The 23,428-nt window shown below is 37.8% G+C and overlaps 1 protein-coding gene across 5 annotated transcripts in view; it reads left to right on the top strand.

Moving 5' to 3' along the window:
- The window catches only part of RAB4A (RAB4A, member RAS oncogene family), an 82,652-nt gene that overhangs the window by 55,941 nt on the left and 3,283 nt on the right, over nt 1–23,428 (top strand). For 2 of the 5 annotated variants that reach the window (XM_060192032.1, XM_007538631.3), the window contains 2 exons: nt 136–272; nt 5,597–5,799. In XM_060192032.1, the coding sequence (XP_060048015.1) occupies nt 136–251 (116 nt within the window). In that variant the 3' untranslated portion in view covers nt 252–272; nt 5,597–5,799. Of the gene's footprint in view, nt 1–135; nt 273–5,596; nt 5,800–16,444; nt 16,578–20,649; nt 20,799–23,428 lie in introns of those variants that run through there. The other 3 variants (XR_009550217.1, XR_009550218.1, XM_060192031.1) reach the window with 3 other exon arrangements.

The following is a 23,428-nucleotide window of genomic DNA, read 5'->3' as shown; positions in this document are numbered from 1 at the left end:
AAACATATATGTATAAATACATTTTCTTCTTTATTCAAAATGATAGTGTTCTGTATTACAGGTTGTTTACTTAGTATATTTTGGTGATCAAACAAACATAAAAATTTTTTTAAAGAAGTGTCACTTGGTCCTCAGGTGAACTGGACCCAGAAAGAATGGGCTCAGGTATTCAGTATGGAGATACTGCCTTGAGACAACTGCGGTCCCCACGTCGCTCACAGGCTCCAAGTGCTCAGGAGTGTGGTTGTTAGAATCAGCACAGGAGTACACAGGTAGGTGCTCACATGGCAGCATCTCTGCTGGTCCTCTGACCTTGCATTCTGTTTACTACCCTGAGTTTCACATACTCTTTTTTTTGTCTTTCTTTTCTTTAATTTTTATATATTTGATAAAACAGAAATTGAAAGAGGAAGGGGGAGGAAAGAGACCTATAGCAGGACTTCACCATTAATGAAATTTCCCTACAGGTCCTTCCTTGCACATGGTAACATGTATGCCCCCTCCCTGCCCCTTTCACATATTCTTTTTTAAAAAATATTTATTTATTCCCTTTTTTTGCCCTTGTTTTTTATTGCTGTAGTTATTATTGATGTCATTGTTGTTGGATAGAACAGAGAGAAATGGCGAGAGGAGGGGAAGACACAGAGGGGGAGAGAAAGATAGACACCTGCAGACCTGCTTCACCGCCTGTGAAGCGACTTCCCTGCAGGTGGGGAGCCAGGGGCTTGAACTGGGATCCTTACTCCGGTCCTTATGCTTCGCGCCATGGGCACTTAACCGCCTGTGCTACCGCCTGACTCCCTACATATTCTTAATTCCAAGGTGGCTATTGCTTCTTGTAGCTATATTATGAAGAGAAGCAGTAGTATAATAAAAGGTTAGATATTTTCAGGGCTAACAAAATATCTCACTTGGGTAGATCGTGCACCTGATATGTGGGATCCAGGCTTCCCTCATTGGGGAAGCTTCAGTGCTTCAGTAGTATCTTAAGAGCTTTCTCCTCTCTTTCTTTTTCTCTCTGTCTTCCTGCAAATGAAAAAGTCAGCTCATAACAACAAAAAAGACCGAAAAATTCTCAACAGAAAAATAGTATATTCCTCTCAAGTTCCCATGGGAACATCCACTAAGATGTGCTGCATTTTAAGCTGTAAAACACATTTTAGGGCACACCTGGTTGAGTGTACATGTTACAGTGCACAAGGACCCAGGTTCGAGCCCCTGGTTTCCACCTGCAGGGGGAAAGCTTTGCAAGTGGTAAAGCAGGGCTGCAAGTATCTATGTCTCTCTCTCCCTCTCTTATCTCCCCTTCCCTCTCGATTTCTTTCTCTATCCAATAAATAATAAAGATAATAAAATAATTTTTTAAAAACGATAAATTTGAACAGATGGAAATACATATAGTCTGTTCTAGCTCACAGTGAAATTAAGCTAAAACTCAGTAATAAAAAGAATAAAAGGAAAATGCAGAAAACATAACAATTAGCAATATACTTATATGAGTCAAAGGAAAAAATCTTAACAAATTTTAAAGTAATTGAACTAAGTGAAAACTAGTAAATAATTTATCAAAAAAATGGGAAGATTTAGCAAAAGCAATCTAAATTAGCTATCTAAAAGCAATCAAAATTAGCTATCTAAATTTCCATCATAGGAAACTAAAAAAAGAAGGGCAAATTAAATTCAGAATAAGGAACAAGAAAAGAAAAGCATAAAGGAAGAGAGGAAAAAGAAAGAAATAATAAGATTTTTAGATGAAATTTAAACTAGGAGATCAATAGAGAATAATCAACAAATCACAGTGTTTCTTTGGGGGAAAAAAAAGTCTGTTTACTCAATAACCTCTAAACAAAGAAAAAAGAGATATCACTAATATCAAAAACAAAAGAGGACATCAAGTAGTGGCATACCCAGTAGAGCATACATGTTAAAATGTGCAAGGACTAGTGTTCAAGCCCTCAGTAACCATCTGCAGGGGGGAAATCTTTACAAGCAGTGAAGCAGTGCTGCAGGTGTCTCTCACTCCCACTCCCACTCTCACTCTCTACCTCTTTCTGCCCTCTTGATTTCTCTCTGTCTATCCAGTAAATCAATAAGAAGCAAAAGGGAAGGGGTATTGCTGCATGGTCTACAAACGTTACAAAGATAACAGAAAAATAATATGAACAACTCTGAATAGACTTACTAACCTAGATAAATGAACCAAATCATTAAAAGATACAACCTTTCATTAAAAAAAAAAGTACAATCCAAGGGGCCAGGTGGTGGCGCATCTGGTTGAGCACACGTTATAGTGCTCAAGGACCTGGGTTCGAACCCTTGGTTCCCACCTGCAGGGGGAAAGCTTTGCAAGTGGTGAAGCAGTGCTGCAGGTGTCTCTCTTTCTCTCTCCCTGTCTCCCCTACCCTCTCAATTTCTGGCTGTCTCTATCCAATAAAGATAATTTAAAAAAAAAAAAGTACAATCCAAATAAGTCTTTATCAGTAGGTAAAGCAATTTAGCCAATAATTAATAACCTTCCTTAACAGAAAGCACCACTCCCAGATGGATTTGTACTGATGAATTCTATCAGACATTTAAGGAAGAAAATTACAGCAGTTCTCTGCATTCTCTTTCCCAAGACAGAAACAGATGGAATACTTTCTAGTTCATTTTATGAGGTCAACATCACCCTAATTGCAAAATAAGACAGCATAACAAGGAAAGAAAACTACAAACTAAGGACTCTTATGAACACAGATAATGTAAAAATCAGCAAAATAGTATCAAATTTAGTCCAATCATTAATAAAAGATAGCATACCATCCATCCCCTGTGGGATTTACCCCAGGTATACAGAATTCCAGAGTCAATTAATGTATTCATTACATCAACAAGCTGAGAAAAGATGATGTAATAATATTAGATGCAGAAGGAAAAAATTTGACAAAACCCAGCACACATTCATTATTAAAAAAAAAAAAAAGAAAACCTCTCTTTATTCTTAATAAAAAGTCTTAGTAAACTAGAGAGACAATGTGACAATACCTCTAAAAGCTTTAAAAGGGGGGGGGGCTGGGCGGTAGCACAGAGGGTTAAGCACACATGGAGCAAAGTGCAAGGGCAGGGAGCCCCCAGGTCCCCACCTGCAGGGAGGTTGCTTCGCAAACTGTGAAGCAGGAGGTCTGCAGGTGTCTTTCTCTCCTCCTCTGTCTTCCCTACCTCTCTCAATTTTTCTCTGTCCTATCCAACAACAACAGCTATAACAACAACAACCACAACAAGGGCAACAAAAAAATGGCAAAAATAGCCTCCAGGAGCAGTGGATTCATAGCGCTGGCACTGAGCCCCGCGATAACCCTGGAGGCAAAAACAAAACAAAACAAAACAACAACAAAAAAACCCAGCCTATCACTGTATTATACTTAGTAATGTAAGTGAAGCATTCCCACTAGTATCAGGTACAAAGTAAGGTTCTCTATTAACTCTTGTTCTCAACATCATTTTAGAAGTTCTTTTTAAAATTTTTATTATTTTATTTTACTGAGAGAGATATAGAGGAAAAGATACAAAGAAAGAGACCATAGCACTGCTCAACTCTGGCTTATGGTGGTGCCAGTGATTGAACCTGGAAACTTGGAATCTCAGGCATGAAAATCTTTTGCATAATCATTATGCTGTCTCCACAGCTACTTTGGAAATTCTAACCAGTGCAGCAAAAGAAAAAAGAAAGAGGAAAAATGTTTATACATTATGCAGGGAAAAAAATAATATATTGTCTTATTTAGTAATTCCAAAAGACATATTCCTCCCCACCCCCTTCTTTTTAATGTGTACACTCAACTGGGTAAATCACTGTCCAGCACCGTTCTCTCTCTCATACACACACATACACACCACACATATGCCTATAGAAATAAATTATATAGTAGGGTTGCTAAGTTTAAGGTTAATAGAGCAAAAGCCAATCTCTTTTCCAAATATCAAGACTGAACAAAATTAAAATCTTAGGTAAAACTCTTAAAATCTGTGCAAGATCTATGAGGTAAACCATAAACATTTTTTTTAATTTCTTCATTGAGGAATTAATGTTTTACATTTGACAGTAAATATAATAGTTTGTACATACATAACATTTCCCAGTTTTCCATATAACAATACAACCCCTGCTAGGTCCTCTGTCATCCTTTTTGGACCTATATTCTCCCCCCCACCAACCCCAGAGTCTTTTACTTTGGTGCAATACGCCAAATTGGAATTGGCGTATTGCATAAACTTCTTATGCAATAAGTATGAAATCAAAGAGCTAAATAAATGGAGATGATAGTCCATGTTCATGGGTAGGAAGATTCAGTATTATCAGGTTGTCAGTTCTTAGCAGTGGTCTGTATATCTCAGTGAAATGCGTTCAAATTTCCAGTATGTTATACTGTAGATATCAATTGACTGTTAAATGGCATAAAACCCAGAATAATCAACACAACATTGAAAGAAAAACAAAGAGAAATGACTTCAAAGCACTATAAAGACATAGTAGTCAAGACAATGTAGCATTGATGAAAGAATATGCATATAGATCAACAGAAGAGAAAAAGAAAGCTTCAAAATAGACTTAAGAATAATATAATCATTTCATCTTTGACAAAGAAGCATATATAATACAATGAAGTAATGACAGTCTCCAATAAATGATACTGAAATAATTTACCATCTTTATGGAAAGAAGATCTAGACAAAGAACTTACCCCTTCATAAAAATATTTATTTGAAATGGATCATAGACCTACATGTAAAATTTGAAATTACCTAACTCCTAGAAGATGCTTATTAGGAAACTCAGGTGACTTTGAATACAACAATAAATTTTAGATACAGCATTCACAAGATAATTGATGAGATTTAACTTCCTTACTGTTAAAAATGTATGCTTTGTGAATGATGATGTCAAGAGAATGAGAAGATAAGGTACAGACTGGCATAAAAAGACACCTAGAAGCCAGGTGGTGTTGCACCTGTTAAGCACATATATTACCATGCACAAGGAGGTGGGTTTGAGCCCCCACTCCCTACTGCAGGGAAGGGACATTTCACAAGTGGTGAAGCATCTCTGCAGGTATCTATCTTTCTATTTCTCTCTGCCACTCTACTTTGGTAGTGGGTTCAGTGGGTTACACATACACATGTAAGTAGTATTGTAAACCAAATTTAAATTAATAGAAAAAATTGAAGTCTCAATGAATGTGCCTTTTGCTAAAATAGGAGACGTGTGAGATTTGCAAAGGGCAGTGTTAACTTCTTTAAGATGTATTTATTGAGAAGATGAGAGAACCAGAGCATCACTCTGGTATATACAGTGCTGATTATCAAACTTGGGACCTCTGGCTTGAGAGTTCAATGCCTAACTAGTGTGCCACCCCCCAGGCCACTATTACAATTTTTTAAACCTTTTTCCAATTTGCTACAAAGACTTTTTAATGTATATTCAATATTATCTAATATTGACGACATAGGCAAATTTAAATAAAAGTTGAAGATATTCACTAATTTCCAATTGAACTTTTAACCATATTTGCACATTTAAAATCATGCACATTTCTAAATTGTTCTTAATATTTTTTAGGTGATCATACAGTGGTATTTGAGGCACAGTTGTCGGATCTTGAAGAATCTGAAGTTTTTTACCACCACCTTTTTTCTACTTTATATAAAAGTAGATCTTTGTGCAAAAAGAAATAACAACAATATCTGGTTTGTTATGCAAGCTAGTAATTGTGGCACAGAAATATAATAAATCTAATTCAATGGACAATACCATTAGACATATACATGTATGTAGAACTTTTCTGTTCTATATTACCACTTTTATCTTTGGTTGAAATCCTGGCTATGTACTGTATATTCTCTAGCCCAATGTGTCTCCACAGCATGGTATTTGATGTATAATATGATAGAACATTGTGTTAAATGCAGTCTAATATTTTATTTTTTTAATCATATGAACTAAAATCTGTCAATTGTGAGGTGTGCTTTGCTCATCATGTCAGTTATATTGCACAGTTGGTTCTATTTGTGATCTTGATAGTCAAAGACTCTAGTATTTAGGCCAGTGGAATGCTTATTTAATTCTGTTCACCACAATTCACATAGTGTTTACATGATCCATGCTTGAAATGATAAATCAGTAGTTACTCACATACGGAAATAAAATTTTAAAATGCAGTTTTTCTATGAACTGTACATTGGTTACTGTACTCTTGATTTTAAAACATCTTCATTCAGATCAGTTCAGCAAGTGTAGCCTTAGTACCTGCTCTGCTTAGGCACTGTGGTCAGCACTAGTGATTCCAGTACCTTTAACCAAACTAGGAAACTGATTCTACCCTCACCTCTTGGCAAATGCAATAGAAATCATAACTTGGGGATGCTCATCTTTCCATGGTGTGCTGATCTATCTTCCCTCCCTGCTCGAAAACGCATTGTTTACTACTATGCTTTTACTGGGATTCAGTCTTATAGTAACACTGCCTCTTTTGTAAGTCGTAGTAGTTTATGTTTATTTTAAGGAAACCCACTAAATCAAGTTACTAGTAAAGGGATACCATTCATTAAGAAGTTTCTGTATAGCTTTTGCTGAATACTTAAATGCCTTACTACGGTTATCAAGTTGACATGTTTTAATTCACATAAGGTATATTGAAGTATATAATATATATTGTATTACAAAGACTTGTACTAATATTTTAAAATGTCATTGCAAAAATAGAACTTTTCTTTAAAGCTGAAATCTAGTATTTAAAGCTGGAAGGTGAAAAGCATTCATCTTATATGTGTTCTTCCACTGTGACATTTCAGCTACAGACTGGTAAATTTCATTAATTTTTAGTTAAAAGTTGCCTGCTGCTATTGTTTTACTTTATTCAGAGCACAATAGCACTATAAACTCTGGGACGTTAACTTGGATGAAGATATCAGTATGTATCTGTTTTAGATATTTTATTTTGCTTTTTATGCCTTGAATATTTTATTTTTAAAATCACAATATGAAGCAAATTCTCTTACTGAACTACTTCTAGGGCATCACTGAAAGAATATTTTATTAAATGATTCATTTACAGTTTTGAAAGCTGCTCTTTTTTGAACAGCTTTTGCATGGACTAGAAGCATGTCCATTCTAACACGAGTTTGCTCAAAAGAAAGCATTTTAAAAATAAGATAAATGTTAAGTTGGTTTATTAATTAATGGGCCTGTTCATTAAACCACAGGTACTGCATATCATTCCATATCTTTTGACCAATAAAAGTTGCTGGAGAACCAAACCATGGTGGTTCTTATTAAAGGCCTTAAGGAAAAAATGAAGAGGGTAAATGATTTGATATTGGTCATTGGAGTGTTTCCCAGCACCACCAAGCTGACACCATCATCAGACACCAGCTGGATGACCTACAATTGAATTATAACATGGTCAGACCTCACAAATCTTAAGTTCTACCACCTCCCTTACCCCTACAAACAGTTCAGGTGCCATTTGTAGTATAGTCTACTTGTACTTCTGATCAACCTATAAATCTGAGTTTTTTGCAACCCCAGTTGATTTGCTAGAGCACTCACAGAATTAAAGATATACCTCCTCAATATATTATTAACTTATTACAAAGGATATTAATGGACACAAATGAACAGCCTGATGAAGAAACACATAAAACCAGTTAAAAAGGACCCCCAGCAGCAGAGTTTCTGTTTCCTTAGTGTTTTGGGGTGTCTCTCTCTCTCTCTCTCTCTCTCTCTCACACACACACACACACACACACACACACCTCAACAAAGACAAGTTCAGAATGCTCATCAAATCTTAATAGTTCCAGAGTTCTTAAAAACGCTTAGTTTCTAGTACCTTCCCTTCCTTGGAGGTCAGTGGGTGGGGCTAAAAGTTTCTACATTTCTACTGACCAGCCCCAATATAAGGCTCTGCAGGGGCCCCACCCTATGCCTCCTCCTTATCATAAAAGACACTTGTCACTCAGGAGGTTCCAAGGGCTTTAGAAGTTCCATGCCTGGGACAGAGCGACCAGCACCAAATATATCTCAATCATGTCTTAGATCTCTTACTCTATTATATGTACATTTCCCATTAAGTTTTAGAGGTACTTTTAACTTACATTTCTAGAAAAAAAAATTTTTTGTTTTCCTCAAAAACAAAAAAAAATTCAAAACTCCATTTAGACTAGAGATTGTAACTTGTAATTTGTTCCTTAGCAGTTTAGCCAAAGTTTCACTTAAAAGTGAAAATAAAGTAAAACTTAGGAATCTGTAGTGATTTTATTGAAAACCTATTAATTATAACTTCTGTAGAAGTTTTTGAGATTTTAAAAATGTTGATCCCTAGCATTTCAAAGTATAAATTTCAATGATTTGCTCTTCTTAACTATAGCAGAATAGATCTTTTATTTTCTGTCAGTTTTGTCTTTTTTTTCCTTTTTGTAAGAGAAAATTATCTAGACTTTAAAACCTCTGCAAGTTTAATCATTTTGTACCAGTTTTAAAGTGAGTCTTCATTAACTAATCTTGATCATGTGCAATCTAAATATGTCCTAAGTTTTTTCCTGTTTAACTTATTCAGTCAGTTGTTTAGAATCTTAAGGGAATATATCTAAGATCATTCAGATTACCAGACTCAGAAATACAAGTGACTGAGTAGGTTGGCAGCCATCACCCTTTAAGATCAGAAAACACTGCTTACTACTAGAATTAGGCAAGCATTGTTTTTTCTTTTAGAATAGCATTTTATACTTTTCTAACATTACCAACTATGGATAAAATATCATAATGAGCCACTGTATCAACCAGCTTTAGCATTTGTCTGCATTATGCCAATTTTGTTTTATGTCTCTACTCCACTTTTTAATGGTGTGATAGTTGAAAACATTCAAGGTATCTTATTTCACTCAAAAGTAGTTCTGTATCCATCTCTGATTATTTTTTTTTAAAATCTATATAATCAGCACACTTTGGGCAACATGGTTGTGATTTTTAAAAACACGATAATTTTTTCTTACTGTGCAATTATATAAAATTAGTCTCCTTATATGTACTGAGAAAAGCAAATACAGCACTGCTGGAGGTTATATCCCAGCATATGGCCAGTTGAACCACAGTGCTGTACCCTTGCCCAGGGGACAGTTCAGCAGGAACCCCCTGGCAATGGACCCATAACAGCTTTCAGAGTGACTAGCACCATTGCTCTGCTGGTATTAAATATGTTAAATATTCTCAGTATCAACCCTGCCAGTGTGTTAGCTGGATTCACAATTTAAATCTGCTCAACTCTATTATATCCCATTATAAAGAATGTATGTAACTTTGATACATATACTTCTTTAATTTACACTAAACAATGTGAAGTGGGTCACACATCATAAACTTTAGTGTGTTCCATCCTGCTAGAAGATATTGTCCTTAAATTTCTGTTGGGAATTAAGTAAAAAAATATCAATAGGTAAGCCTGTTCCCTGGCAACTCCTTCCTCTGAGTTCTTGATATGTAGTATAAATTTCATTTTTTAGAAAACAAACTTTAAAAATTCTGATTATTGTACATTCCGGGAGGTCATGGAAATAATTATGTTTACTAAATACTTATGGATCAACTATGTTTGAGAACAAAATGTAAATTTCTTTATGTTGAGCAAAAAGCCCTAAAATCATGCTATTTAGGGAATTTTGTAGTAGTATCAATTCAGGATAAGTCTGCCACATATTACTCCTTTTCTAGCAAAGTTACCATGTTGGTTTTGGTAGCAGAGCCATAATGGGTTGTGTGCACTCAGAATATAAGCTTTTTCTGGTGATTTTTCTGAATGTCCCTTTCATTCCTCATCTCTGCCTTTCTGTGGACTGTGTATTTTCCTCATCCCTAATTAGACCCATTAGGCTTTCCAGGTCTGCTATTCTGTAGAAACATAAAACCTGAGGCCTCCACTAGCCTTTTTTTTTTTGCCCCTGTCATTTTCTGCCTTAATTCTTTATTTTGGTATTAGTCACATTTGGTTTATGCACTGACCTTATGTGTCTTCTCTACTGGGCTAAGATCTCCTAGAATAGGAGGTGTGCCACTGCCTGGTGCACAGGAGAAACTGTAGTGCTTGTCAAAAGGACAAAGACAGTTGTGTTCTTCTCATGTCTAAAGTACCTGAAAACCCAGGATCTTTTATTTTTTCCAAAAAAAAAGTCGAGAGACTGTAACACAATTCTGCTGAATCCTTCCTGGAAACCAATGAGTAACTCTTCAAATAGTTTCTCAAGTGATGCCACCACTATGGTGAAATCAGATACCCCTGCTGCCTCTGTCTCCCCAATAAAGATCAACAATCAGCTAAGGAGATCATGCAGCACTTCATTTGAGCAGACACAGGTTTGATTCCCAGCATCAAGGTTGAGATCAACACTCAAACAATGTTAGCCACATTGGAGTTCTCAGGAATCCACTTAAGGAACTTCAGTAGCACAACAGGCCTAAACTGCTGAGAATAATCACACAAAGAATAATACCACGGAAGAAAGAAGACTGTTTTTTCCTCTAGGGTTATCGCCAGGGCTTGGTGCCTGCACTATGAATCCACTGCTCCTGGCAGCCATCTTTTTTCCTTTGTTGTTGAGGAGACTATCTTTATGCCATCATCCACACTGCATCTGCTCAGCACTGGAGTGAACTTCTCACCTAGGAAGAACCCCTTCCTGAGGAAATGAAGAAATTGAGGCACATCATGGATATAATGCTTTAGTTTCACCCCACTCATAAACAGGCAATGCTGAAACAGATAGAGCTAGGAGCTAGGAAGAAGAGCAGGGCTCTGCAAGGTCAACCAAGTCACAGGAATGACCACAGTTCATTGTGACCTGCTCTGCAAAGGACTAAGCCATTTTCACCACTGAAGAAATCAATGTCAGCACTCCCAAGTCCATACCCACTGTAGGTTTCTCCCATTTACAGTCAACACATAATCCCATTAGCAGACCCCAGCTTCCTGACTCCCTCTCCTCCCACAGCTGACCTGGCAACCTGCCTTTGCAGCTACTTGAATTTACCAACAGATCCTACAGCTATGAAAGCACAAAAAAGCCAACAGTCCCATGGCTGTTGGTGGGCCCACATCTGGCTCACTGGGCTCACTGCATCTATCCTCCACAACTGCACATCTATATAACCCCAGTCTGGTCCTCTTCGTCTTCCATTACTAAGCATGCACCTATGAGGAAACAGTGCAGCCATGGTCCTCCATAGTGGCTTGTGGGACTGCAATTGGTCTAGGCCCTTGTTACTGGCTCTGCCCCTACAGGTGTGTCTGCAGCCAACCTGCCACTACACAGACACCTGCATTGCATCCACTGCCAAATGTTACACACCACCAACTCTGGCCTCCACTGCCCACTTCTACAACCCAGTGCTTTCTGACCGTTGGGCTTATAGGTGCCACTGAGGGTCCCTGTAGTCACTACAAACCCTCTAACTGCCCCTCTCCTCTCACACATAGGACTTTCCAAGGCTGACAGTTGATTCTGTGTACTAACTTCAGTGGTCTGAATGGATGATTCTTGCCAGACCCAGGCCTGTCACATGCTTCATGCACCACTAATCAAGGATATATATCTCCCATGCTAACATGCCCCACCCCAGGCCTTTCCCTACTAGAAGCAATTCACAATGTCCAGAAGTACTGATTTAAGGTACAAACACACAAGTCTGCAGAAATCACAGAGAAGTCACACCACCAAAGGAACACAGTAAATTTCTAGTTACTGACCCCAAAGAAATGGGAGAGAGGGCTTGTTCAACAAAGAATTCTGAATTTTTCAAAAGGCTGTTCAGCTGCAGAGAAGACATAGAACCAATGCTTAAAATGTCAGGAAAATGAAATAACATTGAGAAACTCAACAAAGAGACAGCAGTGGGCAGGGGAGATAGCATAGTGGTTATGCAAAGAGACTAATGCCTGAGGCTCCAAAGTTCCAGGTTCCTCACCATCAGAAGCCAAATCTGAGCAGGGGTGGGGGAGGGGGGTAGTAAAAGAAAGAGAAAACACAGGAAAGAGTCTAACAAATTTGGAAACTGATGAAAGCAATGAAGCCCAAGGAGTTCACAGAGGGAGACAGTTGTGTGTGTGTGTGTGTGTGTGTGTGTGTGTGTGTGTGTGTGTAGCCCTAGGTTAAGGGAGTAATGAAGGAATAGCGATAATTATTTTCCTAGTTCAAAGATTAAATAATTTTACCTGAAACTTTTTTGTATTTTGTATTCTGCTTATACATGTTTTTATCTGATTTTTCAAATGTTAACCCTTTTCTGGGCTGTGAAACCTTTACTTTTGCACTTGGGGGAGTCTGGTTGCCAAGTGCTCTTTAGTTGTTTATTGTGTCTCTGATCAAAGTATAGAATCTATGCCCATGTTGCTTTGGTTCTTTAAAAATGTTAGCTTATTAGAGAAATTACTGGAGAATTTTTTTAGTCTAACAAACTTGTTTTTTTAATATTGGCAGTCAAAATGTACATAATTAATAGTCTTGAAGGGACATAATATTTCTTACAATTTAAGAATGTCCTCAGAGCCTAGGAAGTGGTGCAGTGGTAGAATTCTGGGTATGAGGTCCTAATTTTAGGCATGAGGTCCTAATTCTGTCCCTCTCTCCCCTTAACACATATGCCAGAGTGATTCTCCTGTGAAATTTTATGTGTGTGTGTAGTATTTTATATATATTTAACATCTAATTTAACCTCCAGTGGTACAGAGCAGATGTCACAATAGAGGGGTGGGCCTCAGACGCTGGGTAGAGTAGGCAGTAAATCACATAGCTCTGTGAACTCTTCTGACTCCCTGGAAGGATACAGTCAGGCAAAACAGTAGAATTTCCACTGGTCAGACTTTTTTTTTTCCTTGTCATGGAGAGACATATAATAGTTATGCAAAAGACTTTCAAGCCTGAGGCTTCTAAGTCCCAGGTTCAGTCCCCAGCCTCACCATAAGTCAGAGCTGAGCATTGCTTTGGTAGGTCTCTGTGTGTATCTTTGTCTCTGTGTCTCTTTCATTAAAAATAAGTAGGTTAAGTGAGTCAGGTGGTAGCACAGCGGGTTAAGCGCAGGTGGCACAAAGCGCAAGGATCGGCGTAAGGATCCCGGTTTGAGCCCCCAGCTCCCTACCTGCAGAACAGTCACTTCACAAGTGGTGAAGTAGGTCTGCAAGTCTTTCTCTCCCCATCTTCCCCGCCTCTCCATTTCTCTGTCCTATCCAACAACGACAACATCAATAATAACTACAACAATAAAACAAGGGCAACAAAAGGGAATATTAAAAAATGAATAGATAAATTATAAAGAAGAATCTTTTTCCCTCAAAATTTATCATGAAAACCAATACATATGTTTATTAGAATTTTAGGAATTATAAAGTTTTTTAAACTAATGAAGATGAGAGAACCAGAGTACCACTTTGGTATATGTGATGCTAGGGATCAAACTTGTGACCTCATGCTCACAGTTCATGTTCTACCCACAATGAGCAGTTTTCCTTCAAACTGGTAGCTCCATTAAAAAAAAAAAAAATATATATATATATATATATATATATATATATATATATATATGAGTCAGGCGGTAGCACAGTGGGTTAAGTGCAGATGGCGCTAAGCGCATGGACCAGCAGGATTCCGGTTTGAGCTTCTGGCTCCCCACCTGCAGGGGAGTCGCTTCACAGGCAGTGAAGCAGGTTTGCAGGTGTCTTTCTCTCCCCCTCTCTGTCTTCCCTTCCTCTCTCCATTTCTCTCTGTCCTATCTAACAACAACAACATCAGTAACAACAACAATAATAACTACATCAATAAAAAGACAAGGGCAACAAAAGGGAAAAGGGCAACAAAAGGGAAAATAAAAAGTTTTTTAAGTGCTAAATTTCTGTAAGTAGAGAAAGAGCTGATTTTATCACTGTGAAACCATGCTTTTGGGTTGGAAAAAAAAAACACTTCCAAGTGTGATGATTTTTTTGTCGCTGACTTGAGCAAATCAGGAATTTAAAAAAAAAAAATGCATGACTGAATGTGCATGCCAACTGTTTCTCAGAATGCTTCTTACACTATCTTCTTGTCCAGTTCTGAAGTTGTGAGTTAAAATGTTTTTCATAAAGGTAAGAATGTGACTGTGAGACTAATGACTGTTCCTTTCCCCTCATGGGGAAATTGTTTTCTGCCTTATACACTCAGTTTGCATCCCTTGCTTACAACATAATGTATTTAAATGGCAACATTTCTGTGCTGTATGCCAATAAAATATTCACCCATGCTAACCCTTGCCTATGCTGTTTCTCTATTTTTATTTCGTTCTTGAGCAAAAGTAGGAGGAATTAGATTTTTTTTTTCACTTCATCTGTAACTACCAAATCAATACTCTTCTTTCCCAGGAGTAATTTTGGCTTTAAAAACTAATCTCTACTTCACAGTTGCCACTCATAGCTGTATTTTGGGATCTACTTAGTGACCCTAATTAACTGTATGGTGTTTGGTTCTAGGAATTGACTGTTGAGGTGCTTCACCCAATTGTCAGGTCTGTGCCATTTCTGGGAGACATTATACAGCAGAGTACTCAGCCAGGCACAATGTAAAAGTCTACTTCCTGTGGACACTATAGAATCAGGAGGCCAAAGGGGCTCAGCTAGTAGGATGCCATGCATGTTGAGGCCCACTTTTACATAGGAGGTGCCAGAGCACCAGAGAAAGCTCTGGTACTATGTATCTCTTCTTGTATGTCTGAAAAAGATGGCCTGAGCAGTAATGTCTCATATGCCCTGCCTTCCCCAACCCTCTCACCCCATCACACATAAAGAAAGCACAACGGGGAAATAAGAAGGGTGAGTTCCATGGTTCTGAGCTAGAGCTAATCAGTTGCAGCTCCCTAGAAGCAGGAGATAGACACCACCAAGCAGCCCCAGCAAGGTGGTTTTTTCTTGGAAAGAAGCAGTAGGTTCCAGATCCCCAGGGTTCCACTCAAAGACCAGAAAGCAGCAGAGGAACTCCCCAGTTTTAAAATCTTCAAGTTATAAAATAGTGAAAGAGAAGATAATGGAATTGTAAGTATTAAAAGCAAAAGATAATTTAATGGCCTTAACTTTCACAGTCAACTACTTCAGACTCTTTCATAGTTAGTAAAGCTGGTGCTTTGAGTTTAGACTGAAACTATATGCAGGTAGCGAGATTCAAAGTGTCTGGTATCAATCAAAAGAGAAGTAAGCAAACTATAAGACTTAAGATAACTATAGTAGTTATCTTTAGGAGGGTGGGGATACTAGAACTTTGATGGTGGGTGTAGTGTGGAACTATACATTGTAATCTTACAATTTTGTAACAAACTATTAATAACAAAGTGTCAGGCCTGTGGCTCTCGTTTCCAGTTTGTTTCCTGGAAGCTTGTGAAATAAGTGGAACAGAGTCCACTTCCATTTGTGTTTTGGATATACCTTGGACCTGTCCCCACACCTTCTTATTTCTTCTTTTGTAATTCTAGTTCCTCATCACAGACAGTATGACAGTCACAATCTGCCCACTACAGTGTACAAGAGCGCTCAGACTAGAAAGTGTTCAGGAACAGATTTGGTCTTAAGATCAATCAAGTCTAAGTGTCAGAAACCTTATGCCAGTTTATACTCAGTAATACAGTAGGAGCCTCAAACTTAAATAAAGAACACAGTTTTAAAAAAAAAATAAAGTTTATCTTTTGCCTTGGTTAAATTCTGTCATCAACACTGCAGGTATCATGAAAGAGGTATCATTACTACTCTGGCATACGTGATACCTGGAATTGAACTCAGGACTTCATGCTTGAGAATCCAAGGCTTGATCCCCTGCTCCTTCTGCAAGCCTACAAAAAGTTGTCCTTTTTTATTATTATTATACAAATGACAGGATTCTGGAGCCCCATTGTGAAGTCTACACCAGGGGCATTCCCTTAAAATACCAGTACCTGGGAGTCGGGCAGTAGCCCAACAGGTTAAGCGCACGTGGCATGAAGAGCAAGGACCAGCATAAGGATCCTGGTTTGAGGCTCAGGCTCCCCACCTGGGGGGGGGTGTCACTTCACAAGCAGTGAAGTAGGTCTGCAGGTGTCTATTTTTCTCTCCCCTTCTCTGTCTTCCCCTCCTTTCTCCATTTCTCTCTGCCCTATCCAATAATAACAACAGTAACTACAACAGTGAAAAAAAAAAAAAAAAGGGCAACAAAAGGGAAAATTTTAAAAAATGCCAGTACCTGTTGGAGGACTAAGTAGAGCAATATCTATGCTCAAATCAGTACACCCATAAAAAAGCCTATAGCCTTGTCCTACTTAAGTCCTACTCCTATTGAAAAACTTGATAAACTTCAGTTGCTTTTATTGTTGATTTAACATATTTATGTCAGAATTGTAAAGGTTTATTTTTTGTTTTAATTTCATCTATAGAAAACTTCACGAGTGGTCCAGGAGGTGGCACAATGGATAAAGCACTGGACTCTCAAGCATGAGGTCCTGAGTTCAATCCCCAGCAGCATATGTAACCAGAGTGATGTCTGGTTCTTTCTCTCTCTCCTATCTTTCTCATCAATAAATAAATAAAATCTTAAAAAAAAAAAAAAAAGAAAGGAAGGAAGAAAGAAAAAAAGAAAACTACACAAGAAAGGCAAGAGAAACAAGCCAGAACGCCACTCAGGTACAGGTGGTGCTAGGGAATTTTAAAGCACGCAAGTTCAGTGTTCCACCAGTTGAGCTCTTTTCCCAGACACCCATGTTACACTGTTACTCTTAGCATGAGTCTTTTTAGTGAAAATTGGGAATGTATGTCTTATCATGTAAGAGCTTAGGTTCAAGCCCTGGCAACACAAGGAGGTGCCATGGCACCTCTGCCTTTCTATCTGAATGAAAAAGCAGCCCAGGAGCAGTAGACCTGTGCATGCTTGAGGCCTCAGTTCCACAATAAAAACAGTGGGGTATATGCAGAAGTTGATTAAAAGTCTGTACATCTGAAAACTATACATGTAAAAAACCAATTCTGGAGGCCAGGTGGTGGCGCACTTGGTTAAATACACACGTCAGAGTACACAAAAACCCAGGCTCAAGCCCTTGGGCTCCCCTCCCTTTTCAATTTCGCTGTCTCTATCCCATAATGAATAAAAATTTTGAAAAAGAAAACAATTTTACTTTAGTAATAACATACAAAAAGAAAAAAATACATGAATAATAATTTTCCATCACAGAGGTACTCAACTTGGCTTAAGAATTTCAGCTTAGTATCTTTAGAGAGAGTATCTTTGGAAAGTATTTTTACTTAATGTTTTACATCTTTGGAAAGTATTTTTACTTAATGTTTTTCTTTAAAATCTTAAAAATAGGACATAGATTCTTATGGTTCAATAATCAAAAGCGGTTTGAAAAGGTAAGCGCTGAAATGTCCCCATCAATCCAGCCCTTCCACCATTCATAAGCATAAAACCATTTGTTGGTATATCTTTCTAGCTTTTTCATGTACTTACAGATACTTTTATCACTTTCCATCCATAAACTTTTTCACATACATATCTAGAGATTATCTTACTACATTGAAGGTTTCCTCTTTTTTATTAAATCTATCTGATGGTTCTTTATGTGGATATACTGTATTTTCTCTTTTTTTAAAAAAAGATTTTATTTATTCATTTATTTATTTATTTATGAGAAAGACAGGAAGAGAGAAAGAACCAGACATCACTCTGGTACGTGTGCTGCTGGGGACTGAACTCAGGACCTCATGCTTGAGAATCCGATGCTTTATCTACTGCAACACCTCCCAGACCACTGTTTTCTTTAACCAAATAGTCCCAGTTCTCTAGTTCTTTTTTTTTTCCCCCTCCAGGGTTATTGCTGGGCTCCGTGCCTGCACCATGAATCCATCCCTCCTGGAGGCCATTTTTCCCCCTTTTGTTGCCCTTGTTGTTGTAGCCTCATTGTGGTTATTATTATTGCCATTGTTGATGTTGTTCGTTGTTGGATAGGACAGAGAAATGGAGAGGAGGGGAAGACAGAGAGGGGGAGAGAAAAATAGACACCTGCAGACCTGCTTCACCACCTGTGAAGCGACTCTCCTGCAGGTGGGGAGCCGGGGGCTCCAACCGGGATCCTTATGCCGGTCCTTGCGCTTTGTGCCACATGCGCTTAACCCACTGCACCACTGCCCGACCCCCCCCAGTTCTCTAGTTCTTTTGAGGTAATTTTAAAATATTTGATTAATGACGGCATTACCAGTGTCTGAGTATTCACCCATACTCCCTTTCCCTTATCAGAAAAATTGTAATTTTGTCATACCAAATATTAAGTACACTATAAAATTAAAATAGTACTATAATTCAGATATATCAAAATGATGCCTACAAGAGCAGATCCAGAAATGTTTGCATGCATCTGTAGCAATTTATATTTTACAAAACTTTATTTCTATCAGCAAAGCTATTCTGAATGGGCTTCTCTGAAGCCCATATGCTACCTTTTTTTAATGGTTCAATTTTTTTTTCAAGTTTGATTTACTTATTTTTATGAGAGACCAGAGCATCACTTAATTTTAGCATAGAATGGTATGAAGGATTAACCATGGGGTCTTGGGCCATAGGCATACAAGTTCTGTGCTCTAATACTATCTGATATTAGCTATCTGACCCTCCCTGGCTACTTATTTAATTGGGGAAAATGTCAAATCTCTAATTTATATATGCAAAAAAAAACTGCTGTTGGATTAAAGCAAAAGGCAAGATTTTTGTAAGACACTAGGAAAACATGTAGAAGTTATATTTATGATTGATGGTTATGATTACACATATGACATATATGACTCTTCTACAAGTGATACAAAAGCTCCATCTGTAAAGCAAAGATTTGAGGCTTAATTGTGCAAACTAGTATTTCCTATAAAGCAAACATAAAAGTTAACAATTGACTTGCACTACATTTAATTAAAAAAAAAAACTACCAGATATAGATACCCTGACAAATTAGATAGAAGTTTACCTTTGAAATATACTGTACTTTTCCAGTAGTTTGTTTTGTTTTTTTTTTGCCTCCAGGGTTATCGATGGGGCTCAATGCCTACACTATGAATCCATTTTTCCTATTTTGCTGTCCTTGTTGTTATTGCTGCTGTTGTTGCTGCAGGATAGAACAGAACGAAATCGAGAGAGGAGTGGAAGACAGGAGAAAAGAAAGACAGACACCAGCAGACCTGCTTCGCCATTTGTGAAGCGACCTGCCCTGCAGGTGGAGAGCCGGGGGCTTGAACCGGGATCCTTGCTCCTGTCTGTGCACTTCGCACCATGCACGCTTAACCTGCTGTACTACCGCTGGCTCCCCCCATCCCCAGTGTTTCTAAAATGATTGGAAAAAATTAGGAGAACACATCAGTAGGCCATTCACCAAAGAAATGATTGGCAAACATGAAAAAGGTGCTAAACCCCACTAACAGTCAACAAAATGCAATATATCAACATATTATTCCTATATATCTTTTTCATTAGATAATGATGCTGGTTAGCTCTTCTATATGATTTTCTGTGTACTTCTATAATGATTTTCTGTCTACTACTATTTCTGATGTGAATGTTGAAGTGTCCAACTATAATTTTTTCTAGTACTTCTGCTCTATCAGATATTTTTTTAATATTTATTTACTTATGTATTCCCTCGTTGCCCTTGTTGTAGTTATTATTGTTGTTGTTGTTGATGCAATTGTTGGATAGGACGGAGAGAGATGGGGAAGACAGAGAGGGGGAAAGACACCTACAGACCTGCTTCACCGCTTGTGAAGCGACTCCCCTGCAGGTGGGGAGCTGGGGCTTGAACCGGGATCCTTATGCCAGTCCTTGTGCTTTGCACCATGTGCACTTAACCCGCTGCGCTACCACCCAACTCCCCTCTATCACATATTTCTTTGTACATTTTGCCTCAACACAATTTTTATCTTAAGTCTTTTTCTGGAAGTTCAGTGTGGTCTCCCCACCATGGTCAGTCACTGTCTCCTGTCATAGTCCAACTTTCTCAAGATGTTGAACAACCTTGTTCTTATATTCTATCATTTTATAGGTATGATACTTGCCACACTGCTTACAGAAATCTACAGGTTTGGTAAATATTCCGTGTACACAAGAGCACTAGTAGCATAGAAGCACATTTTAAAGCTCTGTCAAGTGCTAAGAAAAAGTCCAACCTTCAGACAAGTAAAAATAACTCACCTGGACAGTGTGTCTGTTCTGTCATACCTGAGACTAGGTTTGAGCGCAGCCCTCACTGCATAGGAGGAAGGTTAGTGTCATGGGGTCTTTCCCTTTCTCCCCATCTCTACCTATAAGTCAGGCTGGAGTAGTCAAACTCCAGCAAGGAGGGAGGAAAACCCCAGCCCTTTATTACAGAGTTGGTCCCCTGGTAATTCATATTTAGGGACTTTACAAAAGTCACCTCATTAACCAACTCAGGTGTAGTGGAAAGAGGCTTGTTACAAATAAGACACGCCTTTCTATGTGTAAGGTCTGGAAGTATCGCAGGAACCAAGGGCAAAAGATCAAATGTCATAACTACTGTGTTCTTCATACCAAATGTTCTAAGTGTCCTGTTCTGTTTTTTGGTTTTTTTGTTTTTCTTTTTGCCTCCAGGATTATCACTGGGTGCCAGCACTATGAATCCACTGTTCCTGGTAGCCATTTTTTGTTTGTTTGTTTGTTTTGGATAGGACATTGAGAGAAGAGGAAGAGATAGACACTTGCAGACCTGCTTTGCCACTTGTGAAGCTTCCCTCTTGCAGGTGGGTAGCAGGGGCTTGAATCCAGATCTCTGCTTGGGTCCTTGCACTTAGTACAGAAATATGCATAATAAGCACTGCTCAACTCTGGCTTGTGGTGGTGGTGGAGATTGAATCTGGGAACTTTAGTGCCCCAGACATAAATGTCTTTTTGCATAACTGTTATTCTATCTCCTCAGCTCATAGATGCCATAAATTCTGATGAAAAAGTTCAATCAAGAATTGTTCCCCCATAGGTAGCCTTTTGTTTTTCTCTGGCTGCTTTAAGATGTCTTTTAAGTCTTCAACAGGTTAAGCATCCAAACTTGGATTACTTTGACTTTTATTCTATTTCTGGTTCAGTTTATAGTCATCAATTTTATAGTTGTTTTGTATTTTTGTGACTGCTACAACATGACCCTGTAACTCTGGTTCAGAGTCAGTAAATTACATTAATACCTTTTGTCATCTACAGTCTACTGAATCTATACACTTTTTACTTTTCATTTATAGTATTTTTCAGTCCCAATATGTTAATTTGGTTTTTACGATAATTTTTTTTCCCTGCTCAGCTCTGGCTTAATGGTGGTGTGGGAAGTTGTACCTGTGACTTAAGAGCCCCAGGCATGAAAATCTTTTACATAACCATTATGCTATCTCCTCTGTCCTAAGTTACTTTTTAGACATTTTCCACCTTTACCTATTATATGTAATTTCTCATTTAAACTTTTTAAAGTTCAATAATTGTTTCTTTGTTGTTTGTTTTTGTATTTCCATGAGCACAACTTGCATTATTCTTATCCTTCATATGCTGAGTAACTGAAATTTTATCTGAGCCATTGAGAACTAGTGTGATAAAAGATAAGCAAATCCTTAAAATGAAGAAGGCCAGGGGTAAATAGCATACTGGTTATTCAAAGAGACTCTCATGCCTGAGGCTCCAAAGTTGAAGTTTCAATCCCCCCATAACACCATAAGCCAGAGCTAAGCAGTGCATTGGTAAGAAAAAAATAAATAAATAAATCCTATGGAGCAAGTAGTTTTGTTTAATAAATAAATCCTATGGAGCACGTAGTTCTGATCTGGCTAAATTTAGGCCACATGATGCTGTAGAATGGTTCTGATGTCAATTCAGTTTTCAAATCCTTTGTAGTGCTCTTTGGATCTGTCCTACCTGTACATCATCTGATATTCTAAAACCTGAAGAAAGACTTAAGTTCAGTTCAGGCTGAAGATGCATTTTATGTGTTAGGATCAGTTTCACCAAGGAGTAGGAAGGTGGTGAGCAGACCTCAAGTGAGCAGAGGAATTCATAACTTCATGAAGTTACTTCCCTGAGTTTCCTCTTTAATTATCTTTCTAATCCTTTCTGGTTCCTTGACAGTCCTCCAGATGTAACTGCCCACTTCTGTCACTAAGCTATAACATAGAGGGAAGATGGTACATAGACTCATCCTGTGTGCTACACCTTTGCCAAATAAAGTGCCTGACAACCAGGGGATTGCCATGGACTCCTATATGAACATGAGGAGGAAAAGAGGGAAGATAAAAGGGCATCCATTTTACTCTGAGCTTTAGCACTTCCTTGTAACACCACAACAGGCTTCTCCAGAATTTGTGCAGCACTGGGCTCACTTTTATATTTGGAGCTGTGTTGTATTCAGAACAGGAGGTACCAGAGGAATAAAAAAAAAAATTAAAACTTACTTCAATTGTACTTAGATCTGGAGTTCCTCCCCAATCTTTATGCTGCAAATACTTTTCAGAGTCTTAGAATAGCTGTGCCATACATTCTGTCCAAGTTTTATAACTGTGGTTGATGAAAAAGCAGGGTATGGATTAACTCCATTTTACCTGAGAGCTACAACGTCCCTATGACATAACGAAAAAGTGTAGAATGTGTATATCGTTAGTATAGATGGGTAAGGAGCATATAATCTGTTATCACCACAGATATATGCTTGGGGTAAGAAATCTGGAAATTTACACAACAAACTTCAAACTTATTTTCTCTCAAAAAAGGGGGGGTATACGTTTTTAATGAGACAGTGGTACTGAAATGAAGGCCCATTTTTCATACTTAATTCTAGATTTCCTTATATAGAAAGTACCTTTCCTAGGTATCTTTAATATATCTTGTTAAACATTTGTCTAATGGAAAATGGTTTACCTAAAATAGTCTTGTATGCCAACATTTAAAAAGATTCCACTTAGTAGTCAATGGTATCAAATATTTTCCTCAACTATTAATAATCAGTTATATCCAACAAAGTATAAACTTCAGTCTTTAATACTAACTTTATTCACATTTTTCCAAATAATTGAAATACTAAGTATAAACTAAAAGCAATACATAATCCTAAAAAAATACAACACAAAATTCCCTTTGCTTGAGGTTTATAGTTATAAGTGCCCAGCCTTTGTTACATCAGAATTTTCAAATGAACACAGTACCCAAATTTATAATAACATGGGGAGACTTCTTAGATATGGTTTTATTCATTATAAAAGAAATCCAAAAAGAGGATTTTAATGTTTTCATTCTGGTGTCCTAAATTTCAAAATGGAAATAAGTATTATAGGAACAACCTTATTTCATCTCATACTAGCAAACTTGAGGGGAACAAATCTGGGCCAAAATCCAGACATAGCCA

The sequence above is a fragment of the Erinaceus europaeus genome, chromosome 6, assembly GCF_950295315.1.
Source record: "Erinaceus europaeus chromosome 6, mEriEur2.1, whole genome shotgun sequence".
NCBI classification, from domain to species: Eukaryota; Metazoa; Chordata; class Mammalia; order Eulipotyphla; family Erinaceidae; genus Erinaceus; species Erinaceus europaeus.
This window is presented reverse-complemented; position numbering and strand designations above follow the sequence as displayed.